Source organism: Saccopteryx leptura, chromosome 6 (genome assembly GCF_036850995.1).
Source record: "Saccopteryx leptura isolate mSacLep1 chromosome 6, mSacLep1_pri_phased_curated, whole genome shotgun sequence".
NCBI lineage: Eukaryota > Metazoa > Chordata > Mammalia > Chiroptera > Emballonuridae > Saccopteryx > Saccopteryx leptura.
Window position 1 is genome coordinate 2,866,944 of NC_089508.1, and position 26,049 is coordinate 2,892,992.

A 26,049-nucleotide genomic window follows, 5' to 3' on the forward strand; every position below is an offset into this window, starting at 1 on the left:
ATGAGTAATTTATTCTTTAATGACAGATTTAAAAAAAATCTGAACAAGATTCATTCTCACTCTTTGACAGCAGTGGCTGAATGGGAGTGTGGTTGTGGTGATGGTGCTTGGTCTGCGTGACTGCATGGCCTTTCCTGTGTTGCAGGGTTGAGCCAAGATGTCAGGGAAACATTTCTGGACTAAATAATGAAACTGAGTCTCCTGTCTTTGCTGGGAGGTGGAGCACTAGTCAGTGGAATTCGGGGGAATTCTAAGAAGTGATTATGACCTTACTGTAAGCTGCACAGGAAATGGCTGGGGCAGTTACCCAGCCTCCTCCCATTTGCTTCTTTTGTTTTCATCAAGGTGGAGCATCTCTGAGCACAACCTTCTGCAGGGCTGGGCTGCTCTGGCGCAGAGGCAGGGAGAGACACGGACTCACAATGGGACAGAACTGGAGCCATAAAAAGTTGCAGCAGGATGAAGCAGGCGATGAGCTTGAGCACATTCTGCCCAGGGATAAAGAACCCAAAAAGGTTATTCACCAGGAAGAAACCTGCAAAGGTAGGAGCTTGACCTTTTCCATCCGGCAGGAAGTCCTTGTCCCATTCTTTTGTTTTTCTGTTCATTCAGTCCTCTGCTCACTTATTCCTTTCTCCAGTCAATGTTTATTGCATGCCACCCTCCTGGCTGTTATTCTGAGGACCTGGAAGGGAACAGGCAGAGTGATAAGACGCTTCTTTCCCAAGCCTGGAGAAACCCACATGCTAAGGGGGGCTGGCTTGCTGACAACCACCATCCACCGTGCAAGGAGTTGGCATAGGGCTGGGGTGAGAGGCTTAACTTGTGGAGGCTCAGAGACTCAATGCCAGGGATAAGAATAGGACCAATACAGAATGAACCAGCCAATAGTCATCACATTTGTGAGAGCACCTCACACGGATTACCATGCCACGCTCTTGTAAAGCTGAGAAAACCAAGGCTCAGAGAGGTTGAGTCACTTGCCTAGGGACACACAGCAAAAGAGGAGATCAAGGTTCAAATCCAAGCAACCAGAGCTGGCTGCTGGATTGTGCCATGGGCTCTGGGGCTGCACTGCAGGGGTCAGAGAAGAGGAATGTGGGGTGGGATTGGGGTTGTGAGGGGGTGTTTGTGTCTGATCCACATTTGTGTCCCCATGGTCCAGCATGGTTCGTGACCAGGGAAGCTTGCTGACTGGCCTTGAGAGGGGCCGCTCTGCTTATTGAGGCTCTGGTCCATAGCGGGTTTGTAGGGGAGGGAGTACGCTTTCTCGGAGGAGCTGGTGCATTCCTAAGCTAGGGAATGTTTTTCTGCAGATAAAATGCTTCAAATGTCAGCTTTCCCATGAGGTCAGTGGGAAGTTGCAGAACTGCAATGGGAGTGCAGGGTCATGGGGGATGCACTGTTGCCAGCTGCCTGTGTATCGCTGGCATCCGGACGAAGACTGGCATCATCTCCAGAGAAGGGACAAGCATTTATCTATTGATCTACAGATGATGGGATCTTTGAGGGTTTCCCAGAATTCTCATAGCCTTGTGCCTATGAGATGATGTTAGGGCATCCTTGCCAGGACGGTCCCTTTTTTAGGGTCATTTCACTTTCCTTCCTGCTGAGACCAGCTTGGCAATGGGTGTGCACGAGAGGAAGGCGCTGCAGGACTTAAAAAAAAAAACACTCACAAGACACAACATAGAGAAAAGATGGGTACGGGGACCCCCAGCCTCTAGGACTGAGAGCCCAGATCTCTGCAGCCTTAGTGTATTTATTTGTTTCTTTAACCCTCAAGCAAGTTAGCAGAGCATAGACTCAGGAACAGAGAAGGATGATCAACCAAAACCTTCCAGGTATACAGGAAATGGTTATAAGGTTCAGAAAAGGTTCAGAAGTTTCCAGTAAATGTTTTCTGGTTTTTTTTTATAGAGACAGAGAGAGAGACAGACAAGCAGGAAGGGAGATGAGAAGCATCAATTCTTCATTACAGCTCCTTAGTTGTTCATTGATTGCTTTCTCATATGTGCCTTGACCAGGGGGGCTACAGCAGAGCCAGTGACCCCTTGCTCAAGCCAGCGACCTTGGGCTTCAAGCCAGCAAACTTTGGGCTCAAGCCAGCAAACTTTGGGCTCAAGCCGGCCACCTTGGGGTTTCGAACCTGGGTCCTCCGCGCACCAGTCTGAAGCTCTATCCACTGCACCACCACCTGGTCAGGCTCCACAGAGATTCTTAGTCACCTAAGAACACCTGAGATTCAGGCTGGAGGGAGGAGGTGCCCCTTAGCTTTGGAGCTGAATAAACTTAGGGTCTCATTTATCCAGCAAAGGTTTTCTTTGTTCAGACTCGCGGTTAAGCAGTCTCAATGGAAAAAGACCAAAATTAAAAACCAGCCATTTATTATTTATCCTCGTTTTACAGACCTGAGTATAGTTTTATATACAAACAAGACAACTACAGTACAGAGACACGAGCATGACACATAAACAAATCTGATTAATTTTAATAGCGTGTTGTTAATGTTCAGGGTCTCATGAAGAGGGGCCGCAAAGGAATGAGGCAGCAGCAATACTGCAAGTGGAGGACCCCAATCTCTCCAGGATTGAGGTGCCTTGGAGAGATCAGCTATCCAATTTATTTAGCAGAATATGTCGTCTTGTGTAAGAAACTAGCAAGCAGAATAGAGTGTACAATTTTATTATTTAGTTTTGAAAAACTGATTAGATTTCTCTTGCCCTTTCTGAGACAAAAGACCACACCATCTGCTGTCTGATTCCCGACCTGCAGAAAGCTCCAGCAGAGCCAAGCGTCCACGTCCCTGGCCTTCCTAAGGACACGACTGCTTCAGTCATGTATGCTTGGTCTCAGCCTTCACTTTCTCAGTATGGGAACCGAAAATCACTGAGTACTTTGACTTTCCTCTAACATTTCTCCCTTTTTTGTTTATCTCATTCTGTAACATTATGATGTACAAAGAAGCCCGTCCTTTGGAACGACACAAGTCGCTTTTGCTCTTTCTCCAGACTAAGCAAATACAAAAACATAAAACAGCAATGACAATTAATGTGCTTATTGTAGAAGCTCCTAATAATTGTAACTGTTTAACAGGGTTCAGTTCAGATAGTTCATCAGCAATACTACTTAATAAAGGTGCACCAGAAAGCAATTCCAATTTTTCTCTGAAAGTGTCATATATATCTTGTTGCAATTGTATTTTCACAGCTGTATTACCTTGATTAAGCAAATGTCTTCTAACTTTATCCCAAGGAAAGTTAGTCTCATTATATGGATGCAGGGTTACACAAAAGGTAATAATGTTCCAATCACATTTAAGTTTTATTTGATGTTATAAGCTTGCCAATTGATCTCCCAATAGTACTAGCGCCTGTTGTAAATCTTCTATTTGACTCTCAATACAACTATCAATCAATCTTTGGCTATTCCATAATTTTTCAGTGTTCATGTCAGTTTTGCACAAACTCTGTGTTTTGTATAGATTGATGAAGAGCAACTCCTGCTGCTGCCGCAGTGGCTGTGATAGCAATAATTCCAATAATAGCAGCAATTAACATACCTATAAAATGTTTTCCTTTGTGTAATATCTTTTTTAGAGCTTCATCTATTGAATACATTTCAGGCGAGTTTTACCATTGTCTATGCATCTGAACAGGGATCCAAACTCTTGTTCTAGCTTTATATACACAGAATCAACAGACTGATTATAATTAATAGAAGAATTGAGACATGTGTAAAAAGAACAATTCACACAGGTAATGAGATTAATTGATTCATTCCAGAACACAGGACCAATCATGAATATAGTATAAGGTAGACAGATGCACACAAGCTTGTATGTTATGGGATTCATTGCGTGTAACTGTCAACAAATATTTTCCTGATTGATAAATATATGAACCTTTCCATGCACTCATATGATGTAAATCTATTCCAATTTTCCATAAATCTGTATGTGTAGGTCCTCCTATAAAGTGAGGAGCTGGGGGAGACATTCCTCTACCATGCCATACAATAGGCTCTCCAGGTTAACGTATGTAAAGAATATTTGGTCCGAGCAGAGCCAACTGGGGCCCAATCAAAGATGCTCTCAGCCTGACCAGGCAGTGGCACAGTGGATAGAGCATCGGCCTAGAATGCTGAGGACCCAGGTTCGAAACCCCAAGGTCACTGGCTTGAGCGTGGGATCATAGGCATGACCCCATGGTCCCTGACTTGAGCTCAAGGTCGCTGGCTTGAGCAAGAGGTTACTGGCTCAACTGTAGCCCCCCCAGTCAAGGTACGTATGAGAAAGCAATCAATAAGCAAATAAGGTGCTGCAATGAAGAATTGATGCTTCTCATCTCTCTCCCTTCCTGTCTGTCTGTCTCTCTCATACACTAAAAAAAAAAAAAAAAAAAGATGCTCTCATAGGAAATATTAAGAAGTACTCTTCCAATTTCTCCTTTACATGTTCCCCACATCATCCAGCTATCTATACCATTAGCACGCCTTTGTTGACAATTAGGAAGATTGGGAGCACTATCAGTGGTGCCATTAGATGACTTATTCTGAAAGGTCCACCCTTGTAATATATAAAGAACAAGGTGATGTGACCCATTTTGTACGGTAGATAACCAACCCTGTGGTTCTAAGCAATGATCTCCTGCACCTGTACAAACGGGTAATCCATCTGAGCCACAGTACAATTTGATATAACTCGCCCCTCTTCTTTGAGCCTTAAGGGTTCACGACCATCAAATGGTCCTGGAAGCCAAACAGAATCACTAACATGTACAGAAAAAGGGGTGTCTTCCCAATTAACAGGTCTATTTAAAGGAGGATTAGGAATATAAATCCAGTAAGAATAGTTAGTTCTGCTTACTGTCACGGACACAACAGCCAACATGGCAGGAAACAGAGTTGAGAATGTTTGTGGAGTCGTAGTCTCGATTAAAACATTTTCTGCTTCCTGGGTAAGTTTCTTCAGTTGCCCCCAAGTAGGCTGTTCAAAGATGTCAAATCTTCCTCTCTCCCACTTCCGACTCGTGCCCAGGCTTCAATCTTCTGGAAGGTATCCACTGGTCTCCCGTATCTGTGGAGATAAGAGCAAATCCTCGCCCCCATATTTTGACTAATCTCTTTTTCAATTGCCCATTATCATCTTTCCAATAAATGGGCTGTGATATAATAGTTAAAGGCTGTCTCAGGTGGTGTCTTTCAGTGGCTGTATCAGTGGCATCATTTCTGATGTCTAAAAAATCTAAAGTAAAAAGAGCTCTGCCTAATTGTATCCTAGAGGGTTCTCCCCTACTCCCCCTTTTTTGTTTCAGTAACATGGCTTTCAATGTACAATGAGCTCTTTCAACAATGGCGTGCCCTTGAGGGTTATAAGGGACGCTGGCTGTATGTTTAATTTGCCATTGTTGAAGTGTAGGTAGGACCCTTGTCGGTTTTAATGCTCAAAGGGATGCCCATGACAGCAAATGTTTCTAAAAAGTGTTGGATCACATGACGTGTTTGTTCTCCAATAGTAGGTAGCAGGTGTGACCCATAAAAACCCTGAGAAAGTGTCAATGGAAACAACAGCCTTATCAGTGCTTGCCAGGGCAGCAGGGTAGCGGGGAAATTTCTGCTTCCGTGGGATTTGGCTTTCCAAAGTCCCTACATAAGACTTGTTTCAGGACAGCATTCCAATCTCCGGCCATTTTCCTACACCGTCCCACACTTTTGACCCAGGATAATAGTTGGCCCGGAGCAGCTGAGCTATTTGCAGTGTGACGGGTCTGCACAGGGCAGGGTGGACACCAGTCAGGCTAGTTGATGAGCATCTCATCAGCCAGTTGCTTGAGCATGTGTGGACACAAGGGTGGACTCTCCCAGTTTGACTTTTGCCCGCCTGACCCATCCATCCCCACAGTATCCTTGCTAAGAAGTTATCATGTTTATGTGAAGCTGGGGAGACCTCAAGGTCCTTTGAGGGCTTAGTCAAGATTGCTTCTCTGTGTCAGGGTGGGGTAATCACAACCCTCTACCCTGAGGAGAGCTGTGTTGGTTTGGGATAAACAGGGGTTCCCTACCAGACGTAGATGGGGTGATTCCGTTCCAACAAAGCACTGTCCCGTGGACAGAGCCTGAGGTGCCCAGGTCACGTAAAGGTTTTAGTAGTACACCCTGGCCAGATAGCTCAGTGTTAGGTAAACAAATGTTTTTTAGGTTTGCTCTCCTGTATTGGGGCAGCGCCCTGTGTGTGTAGTCTATGGAAGGCTGCAGGTGCGTGCCCTCAGTGCAGCCGATTGCAAATTGCGGGTAGCTTTCCTGCTTGGGAGGGGCGATTGTTTGCTATTGTTTGCTGGAGAAGGTTTTTTTTACTCCCAGCCTGTTTTGCTGGAGAATCCAAAGAGAGAGAGAGAGAGAGAGAGAGAGCGCTGAGGGGCATGGGAGCCCTGAGATTTTGGCCCGGACTGTTTGGCTGAGCCCTGCTGAGGCTGGTGGAGGCCTGTGAGTCCGGGAGAGTCTGGAGAATGAGTTGGGGCTTTGGGAGCCCTGAGTGAGAGGGAAGCCATCTTCCCTGCTTGTTTGCTGGTCTGATGTTGTGAGACTTTAAGAAACGAGATGGCCCACCATTTTCTGGCTCCACGGTTCCTTTACCATCAGCCCAAATCAAATGGGAACCTGTGTGCCCACGATGGCGCCGGCCACTGGCCTTACACTCAGTTAGTTAGAACATTGTCCTGATCTGCAGAGGTTGCTGGTTCGATCCCTGGCCAGGGCACATACAGGAACAGATGGCTATGTTTGTCTCTCTCCCTTCCTCTCTTTCTAAAATCCATAAATAAAATTTAAAAAGTGTTTCTGGTAATCACAAGAAAAATATATAAAAAGAAATAGGTGCAATTAATTTCAGCAATGTATTTTACTTAGCCCAGTGTAGCCAAAGGAGGACTCCGGCCTGTTTCAGTGTTCAGTCCGTATTCACGTCACTGAGATTTCGACATTCTCTTTTCATACTAAGTCTTTGAAGTCTGGTTTGCTTTGCACTCACAGTTCAGCTCCGCTGGGACTTGTCACGTGCTCAGTAGCCACCTTGTGGCTGCCCAATTGAACTGCACAGCTCTAGAAGGAAAGGGGAGTGATGCCTGGTAGCCCCGAGCCCGGTGACCTCACAGAGATTGCAGGGGCTCTCGTGGCTACTCTCTAATCTAAGGAATTATCAACAAGGAGCTAGCTACTAGAAGTGAATAGGGAACCTTCTTCCCCACCTCCAAATACTTTAATGCTATTGGAGACTGTCCTGCTTTGATTCAGAACAATTTCCATCCCAGCCTGATGCACTGGATATCCACATGCTCTGCCCTGGTGGCGCAGTGGATAAAGTGTCGACCTGAAATGCTGAGGTTGCCGGTTTGAATCCCCCGGCTTGCCAGGTCAAGGCACATATGAGCAGCAACTACTAGTAGTTGATTCTTCCCGCTCCTCTCCTTGCTCCTGTCTCCCTCTCCCTCTCTCTCTTCTCTCTAAAATCAATAAATAAAAATCTTTTAAAAAATTTAAAAAATGAATCTGGCCAGTTGGCTCAACGGTAGAGTGTCAGCCCTATGTATGGATGTCCTGGGTTTGATTCTAGGTCAGGGCACACTAGAGAAGCAACCATCTGCTTCTCCACCCCTCCCACTCTTGCTTCTCTGTCTCTCTTCTGCTCCTGCAGCCATGGCTCTATTGGTTTGAGTGCATTGGCCCCAGGTGCTGAGGATGGCTTGGAGGAGCCTCCGCCTCAGGCACTAAAGATAGCTCAGTTGTGAACATGGCCCCAGGTGCGGAGAGCATTGGCCCCTTACGGTTGCTGGGTGGATACTGGCCAGGATGCGTTCAGGAGTCTGTCTCTCCCCTTCTCTCAACTTGGAAAAAGAAAAAACTAAAAATAAAATAAATTAATAAAACATGACCAAGTGGTGGTGCAGTGGATAGTGAATTGGACTGGGAAGCCAAGGACCCAAGTTTGAAACCCTGAGGTCGTCAGCTTGAGTGTGGGCTTATCCGGCTTTAGCATGGGGTCACTGGCTTGAGTGTGGAATCATAGACATGACCCCGTGGTTGCTGGCTTGAGCCCAGTGGTTGCTGGCTTGAAGCCCAAGGTTGCTGGCTTGAGGAAGGGGTCACTGGCTCAGCTGGAGCCCCCAGTCAAGGCACATATGAGAAAGCAATTAATGAACAACTAAGGGGCCACAACGAAGAATTTGATGCTTCTCATCTCTCTCCTTGTCTGTCTGTCCCTATTTGTCCCTCTCTCTGTCACGAAAATTAATTAATTAATTAGTTAAATTTCCATCCCATATCCCCCACCCACCCAGTTCTTTGTATTATATGAAAGTTCTGCTGAGAGACCCAGCAAAAATAGTGGCTTAAGCAAGATAAAATTTGCTTCTGTTGTGGAGGGTTTGGGTAGATGGTCCAGGGCACCTCAGCGCTCAGGGACCCAGACCTTCCCATTAAACTTCTCCACGTGAGGTCCTGGCCTATAATGGCTGCCCAGCTCCTGTCATCACATGTGCATTCCAGCCACCAGGAAGGAGAGGGCATGCCTTTGCCCTCGACAATGAAAAGGCATTCTGAGATCCCAACTTGAAACATAACTCCGCTCCCATACTGAAATTTCCAGTGAGAAATTACAGTTCAAAGATGCCCTTGTGCCTGACCTGTGGTGGACAAAGCTTGGACCTGAAATGCTGAGGTCGCCGGTTTGAAACCCTGGGCTTACCTGGTCAAGGCACATAGGGGAGTTGATGCTTTCTGCTCCTCCCTTCTCTCTCTCTCTCTCTCTCTCTCTCTCTCCTCTCTAAAATGAAGAAATTTTAAAAAAATCTTAAAAAAAAATATCCTTTCCAGTTCCAGTCCATAAGAATGGGTGTCCGAGTGCTGAAACGCCTTGGCCCGCGCTGCCTCGTGCGGGCTTTGGCCCCGAGTCTCCGCAGAGCCTGCCTCCTGCCACTGCACATTACGTGGTCTCGCTGCTGCTCTGGGATCCTCCGTGGGGCCTTCCAGTCCTGGCTCTGCCTGCCTGGCGCAGTCCTCTGGGGCAGTGGCATCCTCACACCACCCCTGCCCCCGCGGATACCCGTAACATTAAAAAACCGGGTGCTTGTGACTGAACTGGGGGTGCCCTCCTTTCCCATCCAGCGTGTGCAAGCCTCTTCATTTGATCTTTTCCCCGAGCCTTGGCTCCTGGCACCTCCGTTCTTATCAAGGGCGGGCCGATTAGTGGCACTGGGCACCACCATCGTTGCATATTAAGAAATTGAAGGGCCCTGGCCGGTTGGCTCAGCGGTAGAGCGTCGGCCTGGCGTGCGGGGGACCCGGGTTCGATTCCCGGCCAGGGCACATAGGAGAAGCACCCATTTGCTTCTCCACCCCTCCCCCACTCCTTCCTCTCTGTCTCTCTCTTCCCCTCCTGCAGCCAAGGCTCCATTGGAGCAAAGATGGCCCGGGCGCTGGGGATGGCTCCTTGGCCTCTGCCCCAGGCGCTAGAGTGGCTCTGGTCGCAACAGAGCGACGCCCCGGAGGGGCAGAGCGTTGCCCCTGGTGGGCGTGCCGGGTGGATCCCGGTCGGGTGCATGCGGAAATCTGTCTGTCTCTCCCCGTTTCCAGCTTCAGAAAAATACAAAAAAAAAAAAAAAAAAAGAAATCGAAGCCTTTGAAACCTGCCAGAGACCCGCAGAGCCCTTAGCCTCGGGCGACTGCCCTCAGGCAGTGTAGCTTCCCCCACGCCGTCTTGCAATCCCTCTGCCCCAAGGTTCACAGCCCAGGATGCAGCCCTCCTGGGCCCGGGCAGGGCAGTGGGTGACCCTTCCCATCCACAGCTGTGCAGGCTGGTGCCACCTCCCTGGCTGCCCTACCCCGTTCACTCGGGTCTGTGGGCGAGCCCAGCCTGTGCCTCCATTACAGCCTTCTCTCAGCCTGCCAGAGTGACACCCTGATGCCAGTTCCGGCACCCTGGGACTCTCTCTGCTCCCTGGTCCTGAAAGCGTGTTTCAACCATCCCTTCCCATCGGGGCTGGCTTCTCCTTCCGGCAGGCTCCCAGCACACGCACCAGTGCCGGACTGCCCTCAGGGGACCAGGCAGGTACATATCAGAAACACTGCAGGTCCGGTCCCAGACCGCCACGGCAGAGTGTGTGTCGCAGTAAAGGGGGTTCGGATGGGAGGGGGAGTGGCACCCCGGCAGCTCACGGAGCAGAGAGCACCCCAGGTGGCTGGTGTCACTGCTCCTGGGCATAGCAGCAGCATGACAGCGGGAAGGAGTGAGGATGAAGAGGAAGGGACGGTGAGGAGGCCACCGCCCTGTCCCGGGGGGGAACCAGAGGCCTGCCCTGGCACTGGCCCAGGTAGAGAGACACATCTTCTGTCCCCTGGTCCATCTCACGTGCTGGGCCGGGTAAACTGACTGACATAGACAAGGTCACTCTATTCCTCTGAACTTTTGGAGAGAAAACCCAAGTGTCTCGTTGTGAAGGCTCTGTGTCCAGCTGCTGCTCAGGCCCGGGCTGAGGTCTTTGTCTGCAGAAGGGGCTGAAACTGGGGAACTCTAGGGACCCCAAGAAGGGGAAAGACAGGCTATGATCCTTCCCCTGCACCCCCACCCTGCCTGAAAGTCAGGCCCCTCCCGGGTTCTGTGCAAGATCTATCATCTACCTTTTATCCATCTGTCATTTATTATCTATCTATCTATCTATCTATCTATCTATCTATCATCTATCTATCTGTCAGTATGTCTGTCTATCTATCTATCTATCTATCTATCTATCTATCTATCTATCTATCAGTATGTCTATCTATCTATCTATCTATCTATCTATCTATCTATCTATCTATCTGTTGGAATCCATGGGAGTCCGAAATGACCAGAGCAGGCTTGAAAGGAAGCAAGGAACCCTGCCGGGCTGACTCACAAGGGGAGTCCCGCCAGGCACAGCCTGGGACTGGGTTTTAAGGGTTTTGGGGAGGGGGAGTGAGACGGGTCGTGGGGCACTAGCCCATTGGCTGCTGGACCAAGGAGGGTCTTTATGGAAGTTTGCCAGGACTTTTTGGCTTGTGACGTCAGACATTCTTTTACGATTAGTCATTTGCTGCAAGCCCTGCAAGGAGACTTACTGGCAGGGTTAAAGAGATGAAAGCTAAGGCTCTCTCTCTCCCTCCCTCTCTCTCTCTCTCTCTCTCTGTCTGTCTATCTATCCATCCATCCTTCAATCTAGTTGGTCCCAAATGTGGAAGGAAGCAGATGTGGGTTGCCCTCTGGCAAACATGGAGGAGCAGTGCTTTTCCAAGTGTGGTCCTGGGACCAGCACCATCAGCAGCACTTGGCAACGTGTCAGAAATGCACGCTCCCACCTGGGCTTGAGTGAGCCCTACAGGTGGTCTTAATGCACATTTGAGCTGCGCACCACTGTGCTAGAACATTCTCTACTAACTCTCTGGACCTCCTCCTCATGCCTCTGGTGGGGAGCATGCCTTTGTCATCTCGGGATGTTGGGGTGAAGCCCACAGCTGATGAAGGCGCAGATCCCTAGTGGCCCTGGGCGCTCAGAGGCTCAGCTGGGGTTAGGATTTTCTACTCCAAAGGTGACACTGTGCAAAACCCACCAGTCTGCTGCAACCATAGCATCCATCTGTGGCCTCCCGATCTTCATGCTGGCCACACAGACCCCCGTTCCCATACGGCCCTTCAACCCGGCCTCCCTGTGGGCCTGCTGGCTTCCCCCATGGATGAGAATCACCCTGAGGAGTCCTGTGGCAGGCGCCCTCCTGCCTTGCCCGCTCTCTCTGTTCCCACAGCCCCTCTGAGCCATCCTTCCCTCTCTTCCAGGCTACTTACAGTTGGTCCAGGATGGGAAGTTCCAGGAAGCCTGCCGGAGCATCTTGGCATTGGCACAAGAAGGCCAGGACTGTAGCCTCGAGTACCAGACTGTGGCCCAGAGCATGTGGCAGGTTGTCCAGCAGGCCCTGGGGTGCAAGGGGCACAGCCGGGAGCTGGAACGGAAGCTCCAGTCTGTGATGGCTGCCATAGAGTGGACCCAGCACGATCTCGAGAACGAGGAGGTGGATGCCGCCTGGGGTGAGGTTGCCACCTGGGGCAGTCAGCTGAGGAGACTGCTGGAACGTGATGCTGAGGCCCTTGTGCCCACCTTCAACCCCAGGGTTCACCTGCGCCCCTACTTGGAGGCGTTGGACGGGGCCTTGGAACAGGGCCTGGGGGCCCAGAGGGCAGACCGACTGGGGGCCCCCCTCTGGGATGCCTACAAGGCCTGCTTTCAGGAGGTCCTCGTCAGCCGCCTCTGTGAGGTCCTGCGCTCACACAGCCACAGCCGGGAAAGCTACTGTACACTTTACACCTGGGGCAAGGCAACCTTGTTTGGGCAGCAGAAGTGAGTCTGCAGGGATGGGGGTTGGGGTCCTGGGTGAGGCCACGGCCGTGCGGTGAGGGCCCTCAAACCCTGTCAACACCGAGGCCTTTGCAACGGCCTCCTGGGAGGGAGCAGTGAGTGGTCTGGGAAGGGTGGCTTCAGCTGGCCTTGGGGACAACGCATGCCCCCACACGTGTGTTAGTGCCTGTGTATGTGGGTGTGTGTGTCAGTGTGCTTGTTGTGTAGTATGTGGGGGGGGGGGTGCACGTGTGCAGCGAGCTCATGGCCAAAGTCTGTGTATGACACTGAGACTTGTCTACACTGGTACAGCCTTTTGCTCACATTTGTCAACCTCACTTGCCCTCTGCAGTTCCTAGTCCTGTATGCAGGGCACGGGGGCGGGTGGCACAGGTTGGGGAGAGCGGGCCAGCCTCGAGTCCCCTGCCCTTAGCTCTGAGCTGTCCTCCATACCCAGCCCTGCCCTGCTCCCACCCCAGCTGGGCTCTGTGCCCCCTGGGGCTCCTGCTAGGCTCCTTCTTCTCATCCAGCAGGAATACACCTCTGGAGGCACCTGCCCACTCCCAGAAGCCTACAGCACAGTGCCTCGTGGACCAACTGATGTTTGTTTCCTGGATGTCCCAAATACAAGAGAGGCTGGTGGCGCTGATCCAGGTCAATGGCCAGGAGTGCCCATCACCCAGGCTTCTGGATTCTGCACGTGGGGCGTGGGGTGCGGGCAGGGGAGGAGCTTGAGGAGGGGAGCTAATTCTGCCCTTGACCGTGGCTGTGTGAGAAGTCCCAAAATGCTGCAGGCGGATACAGGCTTATTGCAGATTGACCATAGGGAGACATCCCTAGATTCCTGCTGTCTTGACCAGGAGGTCCAGCGGCTCCTTGTGCACCACCAGTGGGAGCAGAGCCCGCGAGCCTTCCATGGAGAGTTAGTTGTCCCAGGATGGTGCATACAGCTCACCCGTGGCAAAGAGGACTTACGGGGACAGCACAAGCATTCCTGGCCTCAGAGCACAGATATGTCAACAGTCCTGGAGAGAGGACTGGAGAGAATCCTGGGAGAGAGGTTTCAGGATAGAGGGAAGTTCTCTGCCCTTCTTTTTATTTTATTATTTTATTTTGTTTATTATTTTATTATTTTATTCAGTGAAAGCAGAGGAGGCATAAAGACAGACTCCCACATGCGCCCTGACTGGGATTCACCCAGCAAGCCCACTAGGAGGTGATGCTTTGGCCATCTGGGGCGTTGCTCTGTTGCTCAGCAACTGAGCTCTTCTTAGCATATGAGGCAAGGCCATGGAGTCATCCTTAGCGCCTGGGGCCAACTGGCTCTAATTGAGCCATGGTTGCAAGGGGGGAGAAAAGAGAGAGAGAGAGAAAGAGAGAGAGAGAGAGGGAGGGAGAGAAGGGAGAGGGGGAGGGCGGAGAAGCAGATGGGCGCTTCTTTTGTGTGCCCTGGCTGGTTATTGAACCTGGGACATCCACATGCCGGGCCGACGCTCTACTGCTGAGCCAGCCGGCCAGAACTGCTCGCTGTCCTTCTAAGTAACCGATGTGGAAACTAAGCTTTATGACAGTGAGATATAGAATAAGTATAGGTCTAACTGGCATTCTCTAGTGACTGGTATACAAATGCCCCCAGCCTTTTCCTCGGCTGCCAACGAGACACGGTAGCCAGACTTGGTGGCGTGGCCACGGAGCACCGGTGTCCGCAGCCTCCTGTTCCTCCCCAGCTTTTCCTGAAACCGTGAGGTCGCAGTCTGGGCCGAATGAAAGAAGACAGGGTGTACCATTCGCCGCCTGTCCACTTGCCAACCGCCAAGAGCGGAGCTGAGCTGCCGGGTGTCCGAGTAGTCAGTTCAGACACCGCTAGAATGGAAGGACAGTGTGGCCTTTCGTATCTTATTGGGTGGTGTCAGCAAGAGGCCAGAGGCGGAGTCGGAATGCTGCCCCTGCTCAGGAAGCCCGCATAAATGGTCCCTGCTGCTTTATAGGCTAGGAAAAGTGCTCAGTGCTAGGTTGTAGAGTCAAGTCCTCAGCCAAGGTCCCCCCCCCCCCAATAAGCCAGGCTTCAGGTGAAGGCCCCTGGGCTCGGCATGCAGACCTAAAGGCAGAGGCCTGGGTCTTTGCCTACAAGTCCCCTGCTGCACTGGCCACTGCCTAGGCCTAGTGTGAGGACAGCGGCTTAGGCTTTCCGACCAGGAGCTGAGCTCCAGCGCCCTGGGCGCCCCGGCCCAGCTCAGTCAGTCTCCAGAGGCCACGGTGATCTTCTGGTGCTTGGCAAAGGCCTCGTCCGGCCCAGCAGTGCATGCTTCGTGGCTGTCCGGGCACCTTCTCAGCTCGCGACTCGCACAGGGACTCCGGTGCCCGTGGGGTGGCCGGTGCTCACAGACGGCCTGAGTGAGTGGGTGGCGGAGCGGCTGTCCTGTCAGGACCAAGGAGGAGGGCGGCATATCCAGAAGGGTGCTCGCTGTGTGCGCCAGCCTCCGCTGCAGAGGGGCCGGACCCCGCGGTGCCCTGGGGAGGAGCCTGGGTGTGGACGTTGCTTTCGTTGTGTTCTGCGTAGACAGAGTTGGAGGAGCATCTAAGGTACATCCTGACCCGTGACCAGAAGTTATGGATGCAGTCTTCCCTCTCAATCTTCCTCGAAATCTTCCAGGTAAATGCAGTTGGTACCTTTCTTCTTCTTCTTTTTTAATTTAAAGAGAGGCAGGGAGAGACAGGACCATCGAGCTGTTCCTGTATGTGTCCTGCCCAGGGATAGAACCAGCACCCTGCAGTCAGCACCTTTTTATTTTCTTCCTTCTTTTCCAAGTGAGAGGAGGGAAGATAGAAAGACTCCCGCATGTGCCCCTACCAGGATGCACCTGGCAACCCCTGTCTAGGGCTGATGCTCTGCCTATCTGGGGCCATGCTTGCAACCAAGCTATTTTTAGCACCTGAGGTGGAGGCTCCACCGAGCCATCCTCAGCGCCCAAGGCTGATGCACTTGAACCAATCGAGCCATGGCTGCACGAGAGAGAGAGGGGGAGGGAGAGAAAGGGAAGGGGGAAGGTTGGAGAAGCAAATCCTGTGTGCCATGACCAGGAACCGAACCCAGGACTTCCACATGCCAGGGCAATGCTCTACCACTGAACCAACTGGCCAGGGTCCAGTCAGTACCTTTCAAGCCCACCCTAAGTGAGGGACCCTGGCTCCTGCCTGAATGCCTGGCCTGATGGGGGGGTGAGTGGAAGGACTGGGATACTGGGGGCAGAGGAAATGTGACTGCCAGTGGTGGGGCCTGGTGCCGCAGGGAGGAGACCCCACAGTGGAAGTTGGGTTCCTGGACACTTGAGCAGGGACAGTGGGTCTGAGGGAGTCAGAAAAGGGAAAGGATGGGGACAGCTGTCACAAGCATGACAATGGGGAGTCCTCCCAGTGTCCACTGGCTATGTGGCCATCCCTGGGACTCCCTGAGGGCCTTGTCACTTTGACTGACAGTTGTTGGAAGAAACCATAAAGGCAGTGCAACACATCGGGCCACCTATCACCAGCCAGGTTCAAGCCATAGTTCTGGAAAGATATTCAGAGTTTCTGAAAAGGTAAGTGAAAAAAGGTGGCCGCTGCCCAGACAGGGAGACACGGACGGTGGGGTCCAGCTAACCCAAAGCAGAGAGCACCGGCACCGGGTCCGCCTCCATGTGCAGGTACCAGTTCCAGGTGAGAGGCTTCCTCCAGAGCGCGGACGCCGGGACCTTCCCCGAGCTGCACGTGCTGGAAAACTGCTGCATCCTCAGGTGTGTCTCGGCGTGTCTCAGCATGCCCTAGCACGTCCCTGGCGAGTCCCCGCCAGGGGCAGGCGCTGTCTGGCACTGGGGGGCTAGGTGGTCAGGCTTCCATCCCTGTGGACAGGCCCGTGTGGGCGGGAGATTTGCTGTTATCTGTGGAAAGGGGGGGGAAGAACACTGCCCCGCCCCTGCGTGAAGAGAGGCACAGGAAGTCATGGGGGACACGCCAGGTGCCAACACCGATTGCCTCTGGGGAGAGCAGTTTTTCTCTGTCCCTCTGGATGTTTAAGCCGGGCAGGTATAACACTCATCCCACAAATAAATACATTGAGGGAAAGACAAGGGTGCGGATGAAACAGACGACAGCAGCCCACAGAAATGGGTGGAATGTCTGTTTCCTGTCTGTCCCAGGGTGCGTGGAGGGGACTCCGGGGGTGGGTGCACAGCTCAGGGTTTGTGGCTGGGTCTGCAGGGCTCCCGGCCAGGCCCCAAGTATCCCTTCGGTTGTGCCCAACAGTAAAACGTGGCGGGAACTGACCCAGGTACACACGACGCCGGCTGTCTTGGGCCCAGTTGTGCAAGACACCCTGGATGCCATTGAGGGTCTCAGCCAGCACTCCCTCCTGTCTAGATTGAGGACCCTGTGCCAGGTGACAGCTCCACCCCCAGCCCCTGTCCCTGGTGTGAGGTCCCTTCTGCTTCTGGGCTGGAGGCGCCTGTGTGTGCGTCCCTGGACTTCTGTCCAGCTCAGAAGAAACTTTGCTGGGACGAGACATGGCAAAATGCCAGCCATGAAACGTGCCTCCAGCCCTCCCCAAGACAGAGTTTTTCTGGGGGAGGGGCAAGGTTAGCTTCCTGCTGGCCCGGGGGAGGGCCTTGTCTGGCTGGGTAGGTTACCCCCCATCCTTGAGAGCTCTTCCAGGGGCCACATCTGGGTCCCTCTGTGGCCTGGGCCAGACCTGCTTCATCTCTCTTCTACGTGTGAAAGCACCCAGTCTGCCAGGCCAGCTGAGGCCTGACCGTCACTCCCCCAGGCCTGACCCTTGGTCCCAGCTCTGACTGGTCCACCTTTGCCTCCCCCTGAGCTGGGGCTGCTTTCAAGACAGGTGCCCAGGACCTGACCCTGGGGCCACACTCTTGCGAGGACAACGTGGCCTCCCAGGATATGGAAACCACAGGCAGGAGTTTCCCGTCGGGTTCAGGGTTCAGGGCCAGCTGGGGAGGGGGGACTTCATTCAGGCAGCTCTACCCAGCGACCCGTTCTCCACTGTGAGGACTGGCTTCTGAGGCAGCTGCCATTGGCTTCTGGCTTTTCCTCAGAGAGCTGAGCACCTGGGTCAGCGGGGCATGGAGAGACCTAGAGAGGCCTCCTCCCCCCAGGAGGGCACAGGCACAGCTCCAACGACCCTTGCTTGCCCCTGAGCCATGGCAGACATTGCTAATCAGCCCGAGTATTCTCCTCCCAGGGCAGGTGCAGAAGGAAGGGACCCAGAGCTCAGGGTCCAGGCAGCTACAGTTAATTGATTGGATGTAGCATTTATTTATTTATAAAAGATTTTATTCATTGATTTTATTTTTATTTATTTTTTATTTATTTATTTATTTTTTTTTTTCTGAAGCTGGAAACGGGGAGAGACAGTCAGACAGACTCCCGCATGCGCCCGACCGGGATCCACCCGGCACGCCCACCAGGGGCAACGCTCTGCCCACCAGGGGGCGATGCTCTGCCCCTCCGGGGCGTCGCTCTGCCACGACCAGAGCCACTCCAGTGTCTGAGGCAGAGGCCAAGGAGCCATCCCCAGTGCCCGGGCCATCTTTGCTCCAATGGAGCCCCGGCTGCGGGAGGGGAAGAGAGAGACAGAGAGGAAGGAGGGGGTAGGGGTGGAGAAGCAAATGGGCGCTTCTCCTATGTGCCCTGGCCGGAAATCGAACCCGGGTCCCCCGCACACCAGGCCGACGCTCTACCGCTGAGCCAACCGGCCAGGGCTGTTTTTTGTTTTTTTTTGACAGAGACTGAGGGAGAGTCAGAAAGATGGACAGATAGGGACAGACAGACAGGAAGGGAGAGAAATGAGAAGCATCAACTCATAGTTGCGGCACCTTAGTTGTTCATTGACTGCTTTCTCATATGTCCCTTAACTGGGAGGCTCCAACAGAGCAAGTGACCCCTTGCTGAAGCCGGCGACCTTAGGCTCAAGCTAATGACCTTGGGTTTCAAGCCAGCAACCTTTGGGCTCAAGCCAGTGACTGTGGGGTCATGTCTATGATCCCATGCTCAAGCCAGTGACCCCGTGCTCAAGCTGGTGAGCCTGCACTCAAGCCGGCGACCTCGGGGTTTCGAACCTGGGTCAGTCCTCTGTGTCCCAGTCCGATGCTCTATCCACTGCGCCACTGCCTGGTCAGGCTACATTGATTTTTAGGGATAGAGAAAGAAAGGGGAGGCAGGAGGAGGAAGCATCAACTATAGTTGTTTCTGTAGGTGCCCTGACCAGGCAAGCCTGGGGTTTCAAACTGACCTCAGCGTTCCAGGTCCACGCTTCATCCATTGCGCCACCACAGGCCAGGCGGCATTTGTTTTTTAAATGAGTTTTTTTTTTTTTTTTAAATTTTTGAATGTATTTAATGATTTTTAGAGTGAGAGGAAAGGAAAAAGAGTAACATGGATGTGTTGTTCCACTTATTTGTGCATTCATTGGTTGATTCTTGTATGTGCCCTCACCAAGGATCAAAGCTGCAACCTTATCGTACCGGGATGATGCTCAACCGACTGAGCTACTTGGCCAGGGCACATCATACTTTTTTTTTTCTTTTCTGTATTTTTCTGAAGTGAGAGGCCGGGCAGAGAGACAGGCTCCTGCATGTGCCTGACTGGGATCCACCCGGCATGCCCACCAGGGGGCGATACTCTGCCCATCTGGGGCCATTGCTCCGTTGCAACCAGAGCTGTTCTAGTGCCTGAGGCAGAGGCCATGGAGCCATCCTCAGCGCCTGGGCCAACTTTGCTCCAGTGGAGCCTTGGCTGCGGGAGGGGAAGAGAGAGACAGAGAAAGGAGAAGGGGACAAGTGGAGAAGCAGATGGGTGCTTCTCCTGTGTGCCCTGGCCGGGAATTGAACCTGGGACTTCCACATGCCGGGCCGACGCTCTACCACTGAGCAAGCTGGCCAGGGCCTTACTTTATAGAAGATGCCAACCAGGCTACATCGTGTTGGAGGAGAGGACTTGCTCAGGTCCCTGAGCTGAGCACTGAGCAGGCTCTACGGCTGTCTCTGCCTCCCTGCCCATCCACTGCTCCGGCATTCACTGAGAACTGAGCAGGCTCAGGGCACTGCGGGCTGGGGTGTCCAGCCATGCTCCCCCCACTCTGTGATGTTCGGGGAGCAAGCATCATGGGGGATCTGGTGCCATGCCACAGCCCTTGGGACCAAGGGAGAGGGCTTGGGGCGGAGCTCCAGTCAAGGGCTGCACTTTGAACCCCGGGGGCTCCTGGGAGTTGGCCGGAGGAGGGCAGACAGAGCCATGGGGCCGATGGTGGTGAGCCCTGTGTGGGCCCTTCTGGTTCAGGACCGTGTGCCCAGAGGGGAGCGGGAGGGGCCACAGGGCTGGTGGGGACAGTGGGAGAGAGCCGGACAGATCCCAGCCAGCCTGGGGGCCCAGGCTGCAGTGACATCGGCCCTCTTGTCCTAGAGTCTGCTGAGGGGTCACTTTGGGGAGAAGCGGAAGGACCTGGTCCAAGCTCTGCAGCTGCTGTGGGAGAGGCTGGACCACTGCCTCAACATGAAGCCCACTCCCTTCTACGCGGTAGGAGGGAGCAGAGGGCGGTGGTTCCTGGGGGCCAGCTCTGCCTGGCGGTAGGAGGGAGCAGAGGGCGGTGGTTCCTGGGGGCCAGCTCTGCCTGGCGGTAGGAGGGAGCAGAGGGCGGTGGTTCCTGGGGGCCAGCTCTGCCTGGCAGCTGGCCCCTGCGGTCTGACCTCTCCCAGTGTGGGAACCGGCCGGCCAATAGCGAGGCTCAGAGCCAGAGATGGCCCCTGTGGTCACTCTGGCCGTCTGTGCTGTACCGAGGGGGAGGTGGACTCAAGGAGGTATGTGACTTGCTGGAGGTCATTCCCAGTAGCTGAGACAGGCCACCCTTGAGGCACATTGTTTAGGGGCTTCTACAGGGTGGGGGGGTTGTATAACCTCCTGCCCCCACTCCTCCCATCCCCAGGGGTGCGGGGCGGAGGCCTGAAGGACCGCGTCCTGGGACATCTTTCACGCGGTCTCTCCATCTTCTTGTCTTTTCGGGGCAGAGCCTTCTGAAACGTCTGTACGCAGTGGTCTTTGGAGAGTACGTCCAGGCCCTGGCTGCCCATCTCAGGACACTGACCCCTGGGACGTGGGGGCACCTGCAGGATCAGGTGGATGAAGACACCTGGAAGCTGTACAGTGCCTTCCAGAAGTGTGGGGTGAGCTGTGACCCCTTGGGTGGGCCGGGGTGGGGGCGGGCTCCATTCCCCTTTCCAGCTCCCGCCTTGCTCCTTGCCCCTGCCCCCCGGGATGTGCCAGCTTTACCCGATCACATTCAGGCCTGCCAGTGTGGACCTCCAATCCAGCACAAGGGTAGGAGAGGGGGCACCTGCTTTCACTCCATGCTAAGGAGAAGGTGGGGAGGTCAGGAGCTGGGGAGGAGGCAGGGCGCAGGCCAGGACAGCTTTGGGGTACCCAGAAGGCAGCAGGAGGCCGGCACACCAGCTCTGACCAGCAGGACCCCACGCCTCCCCGCAGCGCTGGCCCAGGGGCCTGTGGAGGGGGCTGGGTAAGGTGGACTGGGTCCTCCTGGGGGAGACGAGGTGTGTAGGGCCCAGGCTCACCCCCAGCTGCTCCCTGCAGGGCTCTGGCCTGGTCGACCTGCAGGAGCACATCCAGGAAATCTTCCAGCTCCAGGAGAGGAAGGGCACAGAGACTGTGGACGGCTGGCTGGCCTCCTTCGGTGACAGGTTTCCTGATTTGCTGAGGTACCAGGCAGGATGAGGGGCAGGCTAGGGAGGGGAGAGGTGGGGCGGTGCCGGTGGCCAGGTGGGACAGGGCGTCACGGAGAGCACAGACCACCAGAGATTATGGGTCAGTCGCTGCCAGGAACTAGGAAACCTGGGTTGCAGTCACATGGCTCCGTGCCCCCCATTCCCAGATAGGAAAACTGAGGCCAGGGAGGGGCAAGGACTTGCCCAGGGTCGCTGGCAGGACAGTAAAGGCAATGCAAGACCACCACCCGCTGGGGGTGGGGGAAAAGGCTGGTCTGCCTACCCTCTGCTGCCAGGCTGACGGGGCAGGACCCTGGAGTGCTTCCGTCCTGACCCCTTCCCACAGTTCCCGGGGATCCCTGACCCCTTCCCACAGTTCCCAGGGATCCCTGGCAGGCTGCCTAGGGACCCCAGGGAGGATTGGGGGGGGCTGGGGACTTGGGAAACTTCCTGGTGTCCCAGCTGCCCTGGAAGCTACTGCCCTAGACCTCATTTGTGTGCACTCCTGGGTACACAGACCCAGACACACCCTGAAGTTCACAGGGGCACAGACCTGGTGCTCAGAGGTGCACAGAGGCACCTGGGGCTCGTGGGCTCACAGATGTGGGGCTCACAAGTGCACATAAGCTTTCTCCATCTCCCAAGCAGGCAGGAGAAGTCACATAGCTCCTTGGACTTGGAGGAGACTGAGCCCAAGTGCAGTGGCTGTCGCTGCTGCTGATTGCCCAGTTCCGGACAAGGTGACCAAGGGTCTGAGGCTCCAGGTACTCCTCCAGGAGAGGTGGTGGGCAGGCTGCCACCCTGGTGGGTGACTCGGGCAGGGACTGAGGGGACTCAGCGTGGCTTCAGTTGCTTTAAAGTGGACACTGCTTCGCTGGCCTGGGGGACAGGACCTGTGCTCTCCGCCAGCGCTTCTCAAACATTTTGTTCTCAGGACCCCTTTACTCTTAATGATTGGACTAAAGAGCTATAGCTCCTGGGTTCTACCTGCTGAGAGAAATCCCATTTGAAAATTAAAACATATTTATTAATTCCTTTATAATATTTATTCATTAAAATCATTATAATTCATTAAGATGGAAAATTAGTATTTATTAAATAATTATAAGGAAATGATAATATATATTATTAATATATGAATAAATAAGTTTGAAAAAATAAATTAGTATTCAGATAAATTACTATTAATTTCAAAATATTAATTTATTTTGCCTGACCAAGTGGTGGAGCAGTGGATAGAGTGTCGGACTGAGATGCAGAGGACCCAGGTTCGAGACCCCGAGGTCGCTAGCTTGAGTGCAGGCTCATCTGGTTTGAGCAAAACTCACCAGCTTGGACCCATGGTCGCTGGCTTGAGCAAGGCATTACTCGGTCTGCTGTAGCCCCACGGTCAAGGCACATATGAGAAAGCAATCAATGAACAACTAAGGTGTCGCAACGAAAAACTGATGACTGATGCTTCTCATCTCTCTCTGTTCCTGTCTGTCTAACCCTCTCTCTGACTCTCTCTGTAAAAAACAAACAAACAAACAAACAAACAAAAAACAATCAATGAACAACTAAGGTGTCACAACGAAAAACTAATGATTGATGCTTCTCATTTCTCTCCGTTCTTGTCTGTCCCTGTCTGTCCCTCTCTCCGACTCTCTCTCTGTCTCTGTAGAAAACAAAACAACAACAACAAAAGATTAATTTATTTTAAAATAACACCCAGTGTGGCTCTCTCTCTCTCTCTCTCTCTCTCTCTCTCTCATCCTCTGGAGCATACCCCTGCTCTGCCCTCCCCTTATCCTCCCCCCCCAAGCACGTGACCTTTGCTTTTCTCTCTCCTAAACTCCAAGGACCGTTCTTTGGCTCTTCTAAACTTGTTTCCTGAAGCCTACGCAGCCCAGCTGGCTCACTTCTGCCTCTGTGACTTTCTAAGTAAACTTGCTTTTATAAATTTGAAAACAGCAACAAGAAAAATAACAATAATGTATACTGTGTTAACATTAATCATTATTTTTAAATGAAAAAAAAAAAAAGCATTCAGCCAAAACAACATCATAGCACAACAGACTGAACATCGAAGCAGATCTGAGCACCTACCCTTGTCCTAAGCCAAAGCTATTTGCAAAACTGCGCCATCATGACACCCACATTGCAAAGTGTGGGGTTATCGTGTCAGAAAGTGCTTGTTGTGGGAACACGGCCCCGGCAGCTGCTGGCAGAGGCTGGAGGGGACTGGGCTGGACGGAGTGGCCTTCTGTCTGTGGGACTTGGCCCCTTCGTCTGTCTGTCTGTCTGTCTGTCTGTCTGTCTGTCTGGGAGACAGAGGAGGGGACTGTGGTTGTCAGGTCACTCCCAGTCTCATCAGCTCTGCCTCCTCCCCGACAACCTTTTGAAATGTTCCCAACTGCCACCACTTTTACACATGAGGAGGCTGAGGCTCAGAGGGGAGAAGGTCTCCTTCAGAGTCACCCTGCTCTCTAGTGTTGGTGTGGGGACAAACCCAGGACTGTCCTGGCCCCTCAGCCTCCCCACAAGTCTTCAGTTGTCTCTCGTGCTGTAAGTAGTGCTCTGTAGGGTGCCCCCAAATCCACCAGAGGGCGCCAAAAGCCCAGGCTTCAGGCTGCAGCCCCTCCTCCCACCCCACCCCCTAACAGGGACTGAGCGCCCTCCCTACTTCCGCCAGCTCCTCCCCAGTTTGGCCCCAGTCCCGGCATCAGAGAACTCAAAGCTCAGGTCCGGTGGGCTCTGGGCCCCCCTGACAGCCCCAGATAACAGTATGGAGTGGAGTTAGGTCAGGAGAGGGGGTTGTGAGACCCTGAGGCTGTGACAAGGTCGCTTGGGGCCCCTTTACTGTCCCTAAACCTTCTGCAAACCCTTGCAGCACTCCCAGCGCGGCTGACCTTGGAGTTCCGGGGCTGCCTTAGGCATTCCAACACTCTCCTAAATTAATTAATTTTTTTTTTTTTTTTTTGTATTTTTCCGAAGCTGGAAGTGGGGAGAGACAGTCAGACAGACTCCCGCATGCGCCCGACCGGGATCCACCCGGCACGCCCACCAGGGGCGACGCTCTGCCCACCAGGGGGCGATGCTCTGCCCCTCCGGGGCGTCGCTCCAGCGACCGGGGCAGAGGCCAAGGAGCCATCCCCAGCGCCCGGACCATCCCCGCTCCAATGGAGCCCCGGCTGCGGGAGGGGAAGAGAGAGACAGAGAGGAAGGAGCGGGGGTGGGGGGGGGTGGGGGGGTGGAGAAGCAAATGGGCGCTTCTCCTGTGTGCCCTGGCCAGGAATCGAACCTGGGTCCCCCGCACGCCAGGCCGACGCTCTACCGCTGAGCCAACTGGCCAGGGCCCACTCTCCTAAATTAAATAGGAAAACTGAAAATTTTTACCTGTGTACTCTGCCCATCTTTGACGAGAGAAAATGTTCACATGTGCAGGAGTGCTTATGGACGTTCTGGATTTACGTTCACGTTGTATGTGATCTGATAGAAGAATGACTGATGGTTGGATCCCGAACTCCTGGAAACCAACAAAAACCAAAACAGAGGGTGCCAGGCAAGACAGCAGTCCTCAGCACCGGGGGACTGGCTCTGTGTCTTGGCTGCTTCTCTCCTCCTCCACAGAGGTTTGGGTCTTTACTTTCACAACGATATGGGAAAAAGCGGACAGCTTTTCCAGCTCAGCCCTCCACTGATGGCACATGGTGGCTGGGCCCTGAACAAGGGTCTTCAGGCCTCTACCTGGCCCACCTGGCACTCCAAAGTAGATCATTACCTTCTGCATCAAAAATTCTTTCTTCTTCCTAAGAGGCTCAGACTCATCAAACTGCAGTCTCTGGTGGGGGGCAGAGGCTGGCTTCTGAGTAGGCACTGGGCTGTGTGGGGACAGTCTTGTTCCCCAGTCCTGAGACCCTGGACTGTGGGGCGGCCACCCCTGACCTCTATCCTGTCTTTCTGACTCCCCCTGCCTGCCCTGGAGGCTGCTCTGAGTCTAGGGACCCATCCCTACGGATCATAAGGCTTTTTTTTTCTGAAGTGAGAAGCAGGGAAGTAGAGAGACAGACTCCCACATGCACCTGACCAGGATCCACCCGGCATGCCCACCAGGGAGCGATGCTCTGCCCATCTGGGACCGTTGCTCCCTTGCAACTGAAGCCATTCAAGAGCCTGAGTCAAAGGCCATGGAGCCATCCTCAGCGCTTGGGCCAACTCCACTCCAGTGGAGCCTTGGCTGTGGGAGGGGAAGAGAGAGACAGAGAGGAAGGAGAGGGGGAAGGGTGGAGAAGCAGATGGGCACTTTTCCTGTGTGCCCTGGCCGGGAATCGAACCTGGGACTTCCACATGCTGGGCTGACGCTTTACCGCTGAGCCAGCTGGCCAGGGTGGTTCATAAGACTTGATCCAGGAAAACTCAAGTTCCCAAAGTGGGAAAAGATGCGGTGTGGGGGGCACTTGTAGGCAGAGAGGAAATGCCCCCACAGGCTGCAGGGAAGGAGGGCAGGGTCCTTCTGGGCTTCTAGGGAAAGTGTCCTCACACTGTCTTTCCAGTGGTGTCCCCAGGCCATGACCTCTTCCTACCTCATTGTCCTCAATCACTTTCTTCCTAAACAATGGTCTCCTTCCATTGCCTCAATCCAATCTGGATTAGACCAATCACCCAGCCAGAAGGAGGCTCATTTGCCACAATAAAGCTTTACCGACCTGCAGGGTGTTTATCCAAACAGTGCTTGTAAGTGTTGCAGGTGGAGTCACTATTTCACTTGTAGCTGTTTCCTTCTGAATGCTCGGCTAGTTAGGGTGTAACTGATTCCCCAAATGGCAAACACCTCCAGTACTTGTAATTCTTTTATGTTCCTCAACAATGTATTTGCTTTAATTACAGTAGTGAAATGTGATTTTGTA

The 26,049-nt window shown here is 53.2% G+C and overlaps 1 protein-coding gene across 1 annotated transcript; it reads left to right on the plus strand.

The window, feature by feature from the left end:
- On the plus strand, positions 1–26,049 carry LOC136375861 (uncharacterized). The gene is made up of 12 exons (XM_066341624.1): positions 1–543; positions 11,843–12,401; positions 12,929–13,052; positions 14,959–15,051; positions 15,876–15,976; positions 16,082–16,171; positions 16,680–16,812; positions 19,848–19,961; positions 20,450–20,605; positions 21,030–21,154; positions 21,806–21,924; positions 24,587–26,049. Exons 1-11 carry the CDS (start codon positions 291–293, stop codon positions 21,879–21,881), a joined length of 1,824 nt encoding a protein of 607 aa, XP_066197721.1. The 5' UTR covers positions 1–290; the 3' UTR covers positions 21,882–21,924; positions 24,587–26,049.